The 12,551-nt window shown below is 45.2% G+C and overlaps 1 protein-coding gene across 4 annotated transcripts in view; it reads left to right on the top strand.

Moving 5' to 3' along the window:
* The window catches only part of Cluap1 (clusterin associated protein 1), a 70,488-nt gene extending 61,142 nt beyond the window's left edge, over positions 1-9,346 (top strand). For 3 of the 4 annotated variants that reach the window (XM_023711874.1, XM_023711872.1, XM_023711873.1), the window contains 4 exons: positions 1,875-1,982; positions 4,766-4,821; positions 5,056-5,112; positions 8,225-9,346. In XM_023711874.1, coding sequence (XP_023567642.1) covers positions 1,875-1,982; positions 4,766-4,821; positions 5,056-5,112; positions 8,225-8,377 — 374 coding nt within the window. In that variant the 3' untranslated portion in view covers positions 8,378-9,346. The remainder of the gene's footprint in view (positions 1-1,874; positions 1,983-4,765; positions 4,822-5,055; positions 5,113-8,224) is intronic. The other variant, XM_004627825.2, reaches the window with a different exon arrangement.
* The last annotated feature ends 3,205 nt before the right edge of the window (positions 9,347-12,551 follow it).

Genomic DNA, 12,551 nt, shown 5'->3' with positions numbered 1-12,551 from the left:
CGTGGTCCCTGTGCTTTGTTAAGTTTGTTGTAAGTAGGTGCTTTAGACCACTGAGCCATCTCACCAGCCCCTGAGCAGTTTATTTTAAATTTCATTGTATCATTTGATTTACATTTCATTGGGTAAGGACTTAATGTAATAATTTTCCTGGGTGAAGTAAAAACTGGACCAAGTTGAATAGTGATATTTTATATTCATCAGTTTATGTTAATATTCAGTCTTTTTGTGTGTGTGTAAAGACTTTGGAAGATGTAGCTTTCAAACTATGTTGGAGGCCTTGAAGAACGTGCTCATTAACAACACTCCCTCTGGTTCTTACCTAGCTCTCCCAACCTGCAGAGCACAACTCTTCTCTCCAAGGCTACAGTGAGTAGAAAGCTGTACCTTGGTGCCCCTGCTGGGCCCCGTAACTATGTATCATTGCCATCTCATGGCAGGAGCAAAGCAAATCTTTCAATAGAACTACTGTTTCTTTTCCTTTTTTTGCGGAACCAGGGATTGAACTGAGTCCCTTGCGCTTGCCAGGAAAGCTCTTATTCTACTGAGCTATCTCCCTGGCCCCACTGTGTTTCTAGACTGACTTCTGAGTCAGTGATCAGAACAGCCATGACAAGCCCACCAGTTCCCTCCTTCCAAAAACTGCATCACTGTCTGGACGTGGAGAAGTCAGAGGCTGGGCAGTGAGAGCTGCTCCTGTGCTGTGGCCACTTCTCTTCCAGAGCTTCCTGATGAGAATGCTCAGCTTGCAAATGCAAGATTCCAAACAAGTACAGTGATACTTTGGTTGCCAAACTCATTTCATTCCAAATTCATGTTCCAGCACCAAAAAGTTCAAGAACCAAACATGTTTTTCTCATAAGAAATAATGAAAAATCAAATAATTGGTTTTGGTTTCCAAAAATTATACTTGTAAGTTCATTTTTCCAGAATTTAACTAATTTCACAGTGATTTCTTTCTTTAACTCTAATGTGGTTCTCACAGTTTTCCTCTGAGCTGTACTGCTGGTATCACTAAGTTTTTTTGGAGCCATGGCTACAATATTTTACACGAAGCACACAAAAGCATAGTGACAAATGTGTTAGCGCACTAACACAAGCACTATATGTTGACTGGGCAGAGTGGCACTTAGATTGAAGTGTCATCCCTTTGTGGCTGCAGTGAGACACAACACCTGACTAACTCTCAGCCAAGTAGGCTTTTTTAAGTTGGGTTGTTGGTTTCACCTTTGAGCAAAATCATGAACACTCGGCCTAGCCTGGAACTCAAGGCCATTCCCCTACCTCAGCCTCCTGAATGCTGGTATTACAGGCATGTGCCACCCCACTAAGCTAAAATATGTCTTTATTATACAACTTCCTTGTGATTGATACCATCTATACTTTTGTTGCCTATCACTACCTCACCATCTTTCTCAGGACAGCTCACTTTACCACTCCCACCTAGCCTGGCCTCCTCTTTGCCAGTTTTGCTTTTTCAGCAGGAATCCAATTCCTCGTCTTTGTTATGACTGAGGAGCTTGAGTCTTGGTAGCAGCCTCCTCTGACCAGAGAGCGGCTTTCCCCTCAGCTAGCCGAGAGTTTCATATACCTCAACAGCTGACTTTCCAGTATACAAAATTTCGAAGACTGTCTTATCTTAGTATTCTGACTAATGCATCTGACCCACTTTTTTTTTTCTAGCTTTGGAAAATAGCTTTAAACACATTGTCTGCATCAACTCTTCACTCAGTAGCAACAGGCAGACCTAGGGGGTCTCATAAGGCCTAATGCATCTGAAGAAAGACTGAAGTGCAGATGGCTTTTGCACCTGTGCCTTATGAAACAGAAACTGTTTGCTTGTATTAACAAAGCTGCTCTACTTGTGTTCCTGCCAGGTAATGACGACTCAGAGATAGACATCCCAGAGGACGATGAATCTGATAGTGAGCTGGAGGAGAGACAGCTCTCCAAGCCGCGGACAGCCATGGAGGTGCTCATGCAAGGTAGTGCTGCTGCTCTCACTCACCCTGCTCCAGGGTCTGTTTCTCAGAACCCTGGGACCTTGGGCTGCATGGTGTCCAGGTCCACAGCGGATTGTCATTGGCCCCCAGGAGCACTTCCAGCCCCAGCTGTACCCTGCCCTGCTGTTTATCAGGATCAGGTTCTGCTCAGTGCTCATTGTTGCCTTTCATACTCTCCCTTGGGATCTTGAGAATGTAGCCAGTTCATGTCTGTGGCCTGGTGATTCTCAGAGGCCACACAAACACACTGCCTCTGCCACTGAACTGTGTTCTCTCTGTCTAAATTGTTCTTCCTGCAGTTTCATGTCTTAGTGCATAGGAATTAATGCATGGAGAAAGGATCACATGAACACCTCAGTGTTTGAGGTGAACTTTTGATTGCTACCTTCTCCAAGCAACAAAATTTGTGACACAGATGTGGGTGTACCCCTGGGGTGTCCTCATGTTCTGCTCTAGAGGGATCATGGCTGATAGCCAGCAGCCATGCCCTCACAGACTGCCTTTCCGTACATGCGGCTACACATACACTTATAGACACACACAGAAGCAAACACAGGTATGGTGTGATTCTAAAACACAGTGAATGTTTAACTTTTTAAGATTGTATTAGAGTGAAGGACATTACTGTTAATCTCCCTCAAAATACTTTCTCTTGCTTTGAGCTCACTTACCCCATTGTTCTTGCCACTTTGAGAAGCAGTTCCAGAAGTTCTCTTCCTTGAATGTGTTTAGTTGTGCTGTCATGACTGCCGCTATGTCCTAAACTGCTTAAAAACATTTACATTTCCTGCTTATTTTTATTGTGGGAAAGAGTCAGAAGGCACACAATGCCAGATCCCTGAATAAGGTGGGTGTAATGTTTGTAATGTTTTTATGAGCCTGCTTTTCTGTTGCGTGGCACTTGGCACTATGCTTTTATCACACCTCATGATGCTCACAAAAGAAGACTTCCAGAACTGCATCAGAACATAGCAAGAATGATGGGATAAGTGTATTGGAAGCAAGGGGGAATATTCTGAGGAAGAGTAATAGCAATATGTCTCTCACTATAATACATTTTAAATTTTTAAACATTCACCAAATACTTTGAAAATATGATTTGCAGCTTTCTTTTGTTTTTAAAATTAAATATTGTAACTCTGTCCATGTTAGTAAATATAGATCTATCTTCTCTCTGTCTGTCTGTCTGTCTGTCTCTCTCTCTCTCTCTCTCTCTCTCTCTCTCTCTCTCTCTCTCTCTCTTAATGTCTTTTGACAGTATCTTGCTGTGTATTCTAGGCTGGCCTTGGACTCTTTCTGTGACCCAGGCTGGCCTCCAATTCACAATTCTCTGCCTCAGCCTCTTAAGTTCTCGAGTTACAGGCATGTACCATCACTATAAAGTACAGTAATAACTCAGCTCACAAATGGTTCTGTTTGCAAGCAATTTGGTTTGCAAACCAAAGCATTCAGCAGAATTTTGCAAACTCCACATTGGGTAACAAACACAACCATCTACCCCGCCCCAAAAGAATTGTAAAAGAAATGAAGTTTGTAAACCAATGTACCACTGTATCATAATTAGTAATTACCTCCTCTTTCAAATACTATTATCATCCAAGGGATCCACTATTTTAAAAACTGTTTCATTTTGAAGCTCAGAACTAGATTCAAGTATTATTAGTCCATAAAAGGAGGAAATATTTCTTTTTCAACAGACAGCATATTAGTGCTACCATATATACACTAAAAATGGAGTTCACTGACTTTCCCTTAAACACTGTGTCTCAGTTATGTTTCTCTCTTTGCTGGGACAAAATACCCAACACCCAAAATTAAGGAAGGAAAGGTTTATTTAGCTCACTGTTAGTGCAGGTTTCAGTCCACACTCTGCTGGCTCCAAGGCAAAGTGGCACATGGAGAAGGCAGCTCTTCATGGCAGTGGAAAACAGCAAAAAGAAAAAGGGAGGGGCAGCAGCTCTGGCAGCTAGCTAGCCTCTCTCTGCTCCTTACATTTGTATGCAGATTACCCACCCAATGGGGGGTATAGCAATCACACCCATAATCCCAGCATTAAATCCTGAATTAATCACAAACTCTAGAAGTTGCCCCAAGACTGCATGAGGCTTTGGGGGAACACCTAGATATAAACCATAACACACTGATAGTGTGCAATTTTTAAAATTCATGGTTGGAGTGTGTGTGTGTGTGTGTGTGTATGTGTGTTTGTGCTTTACAATGATATTGATTTAACACAGGGCCTTGAACATGCTGAGGAGCTCTCTTCTCAGCTATATCTTCAGCCCTCATGTTCATATTTTATTGTCCTTTTTCTTTCAGTGCAGAAGTGCAGGAAATCCATTACTGTTTGTTGACAATTCTATTTAGTTGGACACTACTAAAGTTAATTTTTTAAAAAATTTTATTTATTTATTTTATGTGTGTGTGGCCAGCCTAGCCCACCAGGGGGTGGAGCTGGCTGGCATGTGATGCTGGGGGATTGAACCGCGGTCCCTGTGCTTTGCTAAGCTTGTTCTAAGTAGGTGCTTTAGACCACTGAGCCATCTCACCAGCCCTACTGAAGTTAATTTTTATCTTTTTTATTTTATTTTTGGTGGTACCAGGGATTGAACTCAGGACCTTGTGTTTACCAGGCAAGCATGAAATTAATTTTTAAAATGTGATTCTTCCTTTTACAGTTTTCTAAGGAGAAGCAAATTATGAATGCCATTCACTGTCTTCTTTGCTAAAGTTTTCACGAGTTCTTTATGCTTTGCTCCTCCCAGGAAGACCCAGCAAGCACATTGTGGGCACAATGCAAGGTGGAGACTCCGATGACGAGGTGAGTCCCAGGCCCCTCTGTGGTTCTGTGCCTCTGGGTGCTGGGCTTTCCCCATCCGCTAGATGAGCTGTCCCCAGCCTAGCACAGTACATGGTCTGTGTCAGTTTGGCCTCCTACGGGACTTCAGTCTCCCATTTGCTTGTTGATCTTATTTCCCATTTCACATACATGTGCTTGCCCTATTCTTACTCTTTTCTACCTTCTCACTATTCTTTCCATTCTCGCTTTCCAAAGTTGGAAGCAGCTCCACCTCTCTTAGGTAAATGCAAGACTCCCAACTCCAGGAAACAGGTTGGTTTTCTCTTTTACCTCATCTGTTTGTTGATGTTTGTCAGCCCACACAGGTCCTGCAGAACCCCTTCAGGCAGGATGCTTTCTCTCTGCTGGGCAAGATGCCACTCAGCGTGGATCCCACAGAGAGAGGCCTCACTGCCTTGTGGTTTTACACTGAGCAGAAAGGGTGAGCGCCTTGGCTGGATGCAGATCACTTGTAGTTAGGTATCTCAGGCCCTTAACTGACACCTAAGGGTGAGGCTGAGGGCCAGGAACAAGACCATCCCTGTCTTGAGTTCCATTCTCACCAAGCCAGGGTTTAGGGCAGGAGGTTGGATGTCAGGCCACCCACATCACCAAGAAACTTTACTAAGAAACTTAAATAGGTGCAAACCTGGTCAGAAGGAGGCCTTTGGGCCATCTAGCCATCTGAAAAACCCACCCTTCTCTCTGGGTCTTTGTCCTGTTGCAGACCCTGGCTCTGCCCATGTAGCTAAGGTGACTGAACTGCTACAGATCTCAGACCGGCATTGCCCAGGATTCCCCTGTGTTTGGGGTACAGCGCTGGTGGGTGACAGAGGACAGAAGCAGGACCTTATACTGTTATACCACGATTGGCTCAGTACCCATAGGGAGAATGGCTAGAGACAGTAACAGGAGCAAGCTGTTGCTCGGGTATACTAGACAGGATGCATGGAGTTGACCTGGCCTTGAACTTCTAGGAGAGGCTCTGTGGAAAGGTGGGAGAACCACCTGGACAAGACGCTGTAATGGGTAGGATGTGGGTGACGTGGTAGTTTCCACCCATGCATCTCTCTCTGAGTCTAAAGTGAGTCCAGGCTGAGAGCCAACAGTATCTGAGGCAGTATTCTGCCTGTTAGATTTGCACATGCACTTTTTGGGATGCAGTCACACAGCGCCCCAACACAGAGGTTGATCTTTCATGTGTCACTTAGCCACCCAACCTTTATCCGTAGGGTGCAGGCTGTGTGCTGTACGTTATTATAAAGATGATGAAAAACCTAGTCCTTGCCTTCAGGACAGACACATCCCACAACAAGAAGAGCAGATGTATCATAGACATAGGCATTAAAAAGTAAACAAGCTTAGACAGTGGGGGCGATGGAGATGGGAGGGAGGGAAGGAGGCAGTGGCCATGCGTGGGTGGGGAGAACATCCATGTCTGGGGAGCACAGCACCCTGAGGTAATGGCAGCATGTGTGGTTCAGATGCAGCACTGGGGTGAGAAGGGTGAGGTGGCAACGCATGGAGCTTTGCATGTGTGATGAGGACTCTACAGTTTCTCCCAAGTGGGAGCAGGAAGTTCCAGAGGATTGTAAACCCAGGAGGGCCAAGAGCTGACTGTATAAGAAATTGTATGTGCAGAGGAGTCTGTGGTCTTACAGGTCAGCAGCGACATGGCCCAGCCTCAGGTGGAAGAGGAGGGGCCAAGGAGTGGTGGATCTGACATACTTCTGGGATGAGAGCCAGCAGGTTTTTCTAATTGGCACTGGGTGCTGAAGCCACTGGATGTTGAGAAGAATGAAATATACGTAGGCCATGATTTCATCCACTGAAAGTCAGAACTATAGTACCTGAGAAGGGCCAGTTTGAGGAGGGGACTGGGAAGGCAGGTCAGGAGCTTGAGCTGCATGTGGTAGTGCTTGGCTCTAATCCCAGGATTCTGGGAGGCTGAGGCAAGAGGATGGCAAATCTGAGCCTCGCTCAGGCGGATTCATGACTTAGCGAGACCCTGCCTCAAAAATAGTTCTGGAGATGTAGCTTAGTGCAAAGACCCTGGGTTCAGTCCCCAGTTCTATTTTTAAAAATTGGTTTTGAACCTTCTAGGGCAAGTTGCCTGTTAGAATTCACATGGTGAGTGTTGGGTAGCCAGGTAAAATTCAGGTGTGGAGTTCAAGGGGCATCTAGGCTGGAGGTAGAATCTGGGAGCCATCCAGATCCAGAGGGCGTTGAAGACAGGAGGAGGAATGTGATGGCTTAGGGAGGGCACAGGAGGAAAGATGAGAGGCTACCGTCTTGAGCTGTCCCTGCATTGCAGAGATCAGAGAAGTCAGCCAAGGGAGGCCCGGCAGATGGCACAGAGCTGGCAGAGAGGGTGCCTGGAGGGTGGCGAGGTGGAGTCCATGGGGCCAGGGCTGCACAGCCAAGGTGAAGACTGGATTCTGCTTAGTGGGGCCCACTGAGTGTTCCAATCTTGATAAGAGCCACCTGGGGGTTTGTGGACCGAGATCCTGACTAGCATGTGTTGAAGACAGGAGGAGGAATGTGATGGCTTAGGGAGGACACAGGAGGAAAGATGAGAGGCTACCATCTTGAGCATTCCCAGCACTGCAGAGATCAGAGAAGTCAGCCAAGGGAGGCCCGGCAGATGGTGCAGAGCTGGCGGAGAGGGTGCCTGGAGGTAGAATCTGGGAGCCATCCAGATCCAGAAGCCTCAGGGGGGAACAAGTAGGGACAGTGAGGTCAGCATCTTGCCCAGAGAGTCCTGCTGTCAGGGGAGCAGAGTGGAGAGGATGATAGCATAATCTTTCTGCTTGTGTGTGTTTGTTTCGTTGGTTGGTTGATTTAAGAAGCTATGCCTGGTAGCAGTTGTCTAGCTGGGGTGAAGAAGCATCCAGGTGCACATGGGGCACAGGAGCTGCAGTTTCAAAGCCAGGCTGAGCCAGTCTCTGCTCCCAATGCTGACAAGCAGGTGTGCCTTTCACTGGGCTTCTCCCACCCACTGTTTGTTTGCTTCCTGTCCCCATCTGCAAGGAGCAAAAATAGCCTCCCTTCCCTTTGTGTTTGTAGTCCATTGGCCCCTGGAACCAAACAGCATCTAGGACCCTCTGTGCACATTTGGGGTGCATGAAGACACCCGTGTTCAGCCAACCCCTGCAGTGCTGAGCTGTGCGCATTGGTGTCTTATGGATATTTTAGCTGATAAGCCACTTGGATGTGTCCCAGCCAGCAGTGTTCCACAGCCTGAGCGCCCTTGTCCTTAGCCTGGCCCCACCTGGGGGCAGCAGTTGTCAGCCCTGAGTTCCAGTGAACAGCAAGGCAGTCTCTTGTGGTGAGATGCTGTAGCAGGACGGGAACCTCAGCTGCATTTGCTGTCTTTTTCCTATAGGAAAACTCAGAGGACAGTGAAATTGACCTGGAGGATGATGAAGATGATGATGATGATGATCTGGAGGACGAGAGCATTGCTGTCTCACCTGCTAAGCCCAGTCGACGGGTCCAGAAACCTGAGCCTCTGGATGAAAGTGACAATGACTTCTGACTTCTTACCAAAGGACCCAGGCAGATTAAAAACCCCAGATTTATAGGTGAACAGGAAATTAGAAGGCTTGGAAGGTGGACAAGTACTCTGTTCCATAAGCTACCTGGGCTGATTGATTATTACCAAAGCAGGGCTGCTTCCTGTTTTATTCTTCTGTGTTTATACCATCCATGTTCCCTGAGCCCTAAATGAGAACCAAAATCATAAGATGATTTTCTTTTTCCTTCTTTGTGTCTTAGAACTTTGGAAATGCCTGTTTTTAATAAATCAAATCCACAGGACAAAAACTCAAGAAATATAGGCTGTCGTCATGTGAGTCTTCACTGCTGCTGCACACTGACAGCCTGGGCCCTGAAACATGGCACAGGGCTCAGTTTAGGAATCCTAGGGAAACATCTGGCTGTTAATCAGTTTCCCAATTGAGAACTTTTATTATACTTAGACTTTTAATTCTAGCCTTTATTCCATTTTATAGTCTTCTTTTCCTCTGCGTGTGCACAATACCAAGCATTAGTTACATTTTAATAACTAAGATGTTGTGAAAAATTAGCTAAATTAGATGAAAATCAGCTTTTCTTGGAAATCAGGGAAGAGAGAGGGGTTCCAGGTCGTGAAGGCAGATGCTCCTCTAGGGGTTCAGAATCACCTTAGAGTGAAGCCACCTGCGTGTTTTGCCTGATGCCAAATTCTTGCCCCTGTGACAGCCAGGATGTCCTTCCACAGTCCTTTGTCCACACACATGGGTGGATGCAAGTTTCCTTCATCTGGCTGCCCTCTTAGAGGAGGCTAGCCCCATGGAAGTACAGTGCAGGTTCATGTTTCTGATTTTAAAAAGCCAAAACTAAATTAGAGCAGCACAGAAGAATTTCCCTGCTGTGAAATGAAGAGCGCAGGTTGACCTGGCTTTACAGTAAAAACATGAAACAGATTTTCATTTATTTTGCAGTTATTAAGTCAGAGGATTTCTAAAGTCATGTGTCTTTTAATAAAATATGTTTATTACCATACTTCTATATTATAATTGAAAATATTTGTGTAAGATAAATATACAAGAAAAACCGACAGATGTAATTTTTAGGCTGTCTGACAACTGACAACTTTGCCTTTTTTTTTTTCCTAAATGTCATGTCCAAGACTTTTTTTTAACATAACCTTTCATAGTAAAAGGAGAAAAAGTTTATTTTAGCTCGGAGTTTGTAGAGGTTTCAGTCTATAGCTGACTCCAAGGCTGCATGGCACAGCAGAGGGACGTCACAAAAGCAAGCAGCTCATGGCATGGCAGGCAGAAGACAGTGAAGTACCAAGCAGCAGCTGCTGCAGCAGCAAGCCTGCCTTCTTTCTGTCTCTTTATATTCCATCCATACCACAAGCCTATATTGAATGGTCCCACCTATACCCAGGGTGGAGCTACCATTATCTATACCCTTAATCTCAATATTGCATCCTTAATCTACATTCACACACCCTAATCCAGCCACCTTCTAAACACCCCACCTATGACCATATAAGTCTTCAGGAAAACATCTAGATACAAGCCATAACAACATATAACTGCTTAAGGGGTATTTTTGTTTTTGTTTTTTTTTTAATGAATTTAGGACAGGTGGACAGGATCTTACTACATAGATCAGACTTACAGTAATTCTCCTGTTTTCAGCCTCCCAAGTGCTGGGATTACAGGTGCACACCACCATGCCCAGTCTGTCTCAGTGCACCCCAGGGGCGGGGCTGGCACCACAGACCTGGGGATCGAACCCCTGGCCCCTGGTTCTGCCTAAGCAGGCATTTTAATTCACTGAGCTGGCTGGCTGGCCCTGCTTTGTTTTTTTGAGGCAGAGTCTCACTATATAACCTTGTCTTGAACTCATGGTGATCCTCATCCATCAGCATACCAAGTGCTGGGATTACAGGCATGCACCTCCACACCAGGCAGTTTTGTTTTCTTTTAATGGGCTTTAATATGGAAATCTAATTTGAATCCTACATATTATATCCACAGAGACAAGCTGCAGCTGCAAAGGTCGCTTTCCCCACTTCTAGCTCATATTTTCTTCTATTGGCTCTCTGGCTTTATGCATTCTCACCATGGTGTAGCACTGCCTTGCTTGGGTGGTTTCTCTAATGAGGATCTTCTCTACTCGATCACTGTTACTAATGTGTCTCCATCACAACAGATTCAGGAATCCCATATGTACAAGTGTCTTGTAGCCTGGTGCCAGGAGCAGACCGCAGGCCCTAAAGATCATGTGATTACGTCAGTGGAAAGACTAGCATCTAGTTTGTTGCTGACATTTTTTTTTTTATGTATAATTAAAGGACCTCTTAAATGTCTTAAAATATGCATGTTGAGAGAAAATATAAATTTTTAAATGCTTAATATTTTTTATTGGAGGGCCGACCAGATAGCTCAGCAGATTAAAGCACCTGCTTAGGCAGACTCAGGGGTCAGAGGTTCAATCCTCAGCCTGCGTGCCAGCCCTGCTCCTGGGGCGCACTGAGATGGTGACTGAGACTGGGTGTGGTGGTGCATGCCTGTAATCGCAGTGCTTGGGAAGCTAAAAACAGGAGAATCACTACAAGTCTGATCTATGTAGTGAGACCCTGTAGACCCTACACTAAATACAAATATATATATATGATGGTGATCAAGAACAAAGTCCAAGGACTTCCAACAGAAAAAATGAACTGTTTCCCTTTTAGCTGGAACTGAAAGGACTGTAATATCTCTTTCATTAGCCTATTAAACCGATAGCAGTGTTTCAATGTCTAAAAAGAAAGTGCCCCCATTTATGTTATCACTCTAGGTAAACATCACAGCCGTTAGATGGACCTAGGGGACTGTGGTGCTAGAATACGGGACTTGTTGGACTGGAAGGGACCATAAGGTTCTTCCTAGAATAGAAGTCATTTCTGTGGAGAAAGGAATTGAATTCTCTTTTCTGTTGTGCTCTAGTGGGGTTTGTGTGTACTTGGATGTGCCCATAATGGCTGACTGAGCCTGTTTCAAATAGCCTTGGGGTATGTGTGGCCATTATTTGAGGAGGGAAGGAGTAGGCCTGAGTGCAAAATATAATTGGGACAAGGGTCCTGATCATGAGTCAGTGGGGTGACTTTGTGGTTGAGAAATGGTACATTTATGTAATTCAGAGGAAATATTTGTTTCCAAAGAGGTAAAGGCATTATTACAGAGAAGAAAGCAGTTCTTCTCTTTGAACTATTTCAAGGAGATATTTGAAGAAGCTATTTCAAGAATGCTGGAGTGTGTCTGGCGTTGCCATGGTATCATTGTGCTGTGGCTGTGCTTCTTGGTACTTGTTTCTTCTACTTGCCAGACATTTATTGAGCACATGCTATTCTGCTAACTACTGGAGAATTCAAAAATAAAGTAGTCTTAGCATCTGCCCTTGCTAAGCCAACAACCTAAAATAAATTATAATGCCAAATGATACATGCATGCCATGACTATTGTAAAGTGTCATGGGAATTCAGAATAAGGAGCAGCTGTGATAACAGAGGTGTCTGAAGGCCACATTTGAGCTAGAGTTTCAAGGTTTAGTAAGCAGTTGGTCACAAGATGGCAGAATGATAAGCAGCAGAAAAAGAGCCTGAGAGTTGCCATCTAGCTGATGGAATACAGTGAAGTGAGGAAGATGAGGAGAAAGTGGGCCCGTCGAGCCCAGGAAGAACCTGGGGTGTGATTGCAGCCCACAGAGAGAGTGAAGAGAGCAACTTCAAGGAATAAGCAGTAGCTGGTGGCACCTCTTCCCTTCATTGGGATGCACAACACAAGAGAAGTGATTCAGACCCCAGAGGCCTCCACAGAGATGCAGCAGTGGAGGGTGGTGGTGGATGTGAAGGACTGCACTAGCTGGCAGTGAGTGTGGAGGGCTCAGTCATCCCATGCAAGAAAGCTGTTGGCCACGGAACCATTTTGGAGAGGGGCCAGGTGTCGGAGCAGCTACTGGCTCCATCTAGCTGCTCCTAGCTGTGCACCAGGATGAGAAAGATGCACTGCCTGCTGCAGGCAGCCTGCTGCAGGCTTGCTGAGATTATGCACTAATTTGCCAGAGCGCTGCTGCTGGCTTACTGGGATAGCAAGGATCAGGACTCTCTCTCCACATGTTGTCTTTTTGTCTTCTCCCTCTTGTTTTTTTTTTTTTTTTTTTTTTTTTTT

The sequence above is a fragment of the Octodon degus genome, unplaced genomic scaffold, assembly GCF_000260255.1.
Source record: "Octodon degus isolate 3935 unplaced genomic scaffold, OctDeg1.0 scaffold00021, whole genome shotgun sequence".
Lineage (NCBI taxonomy): Eukaryota > Metazoa > Chordata > Mammalia > Rodentia > Octodontidae > Octodon > Octodon degus.
This window is presented reverse-complemented; position numbering and strand designations above follow the sequence as displayed.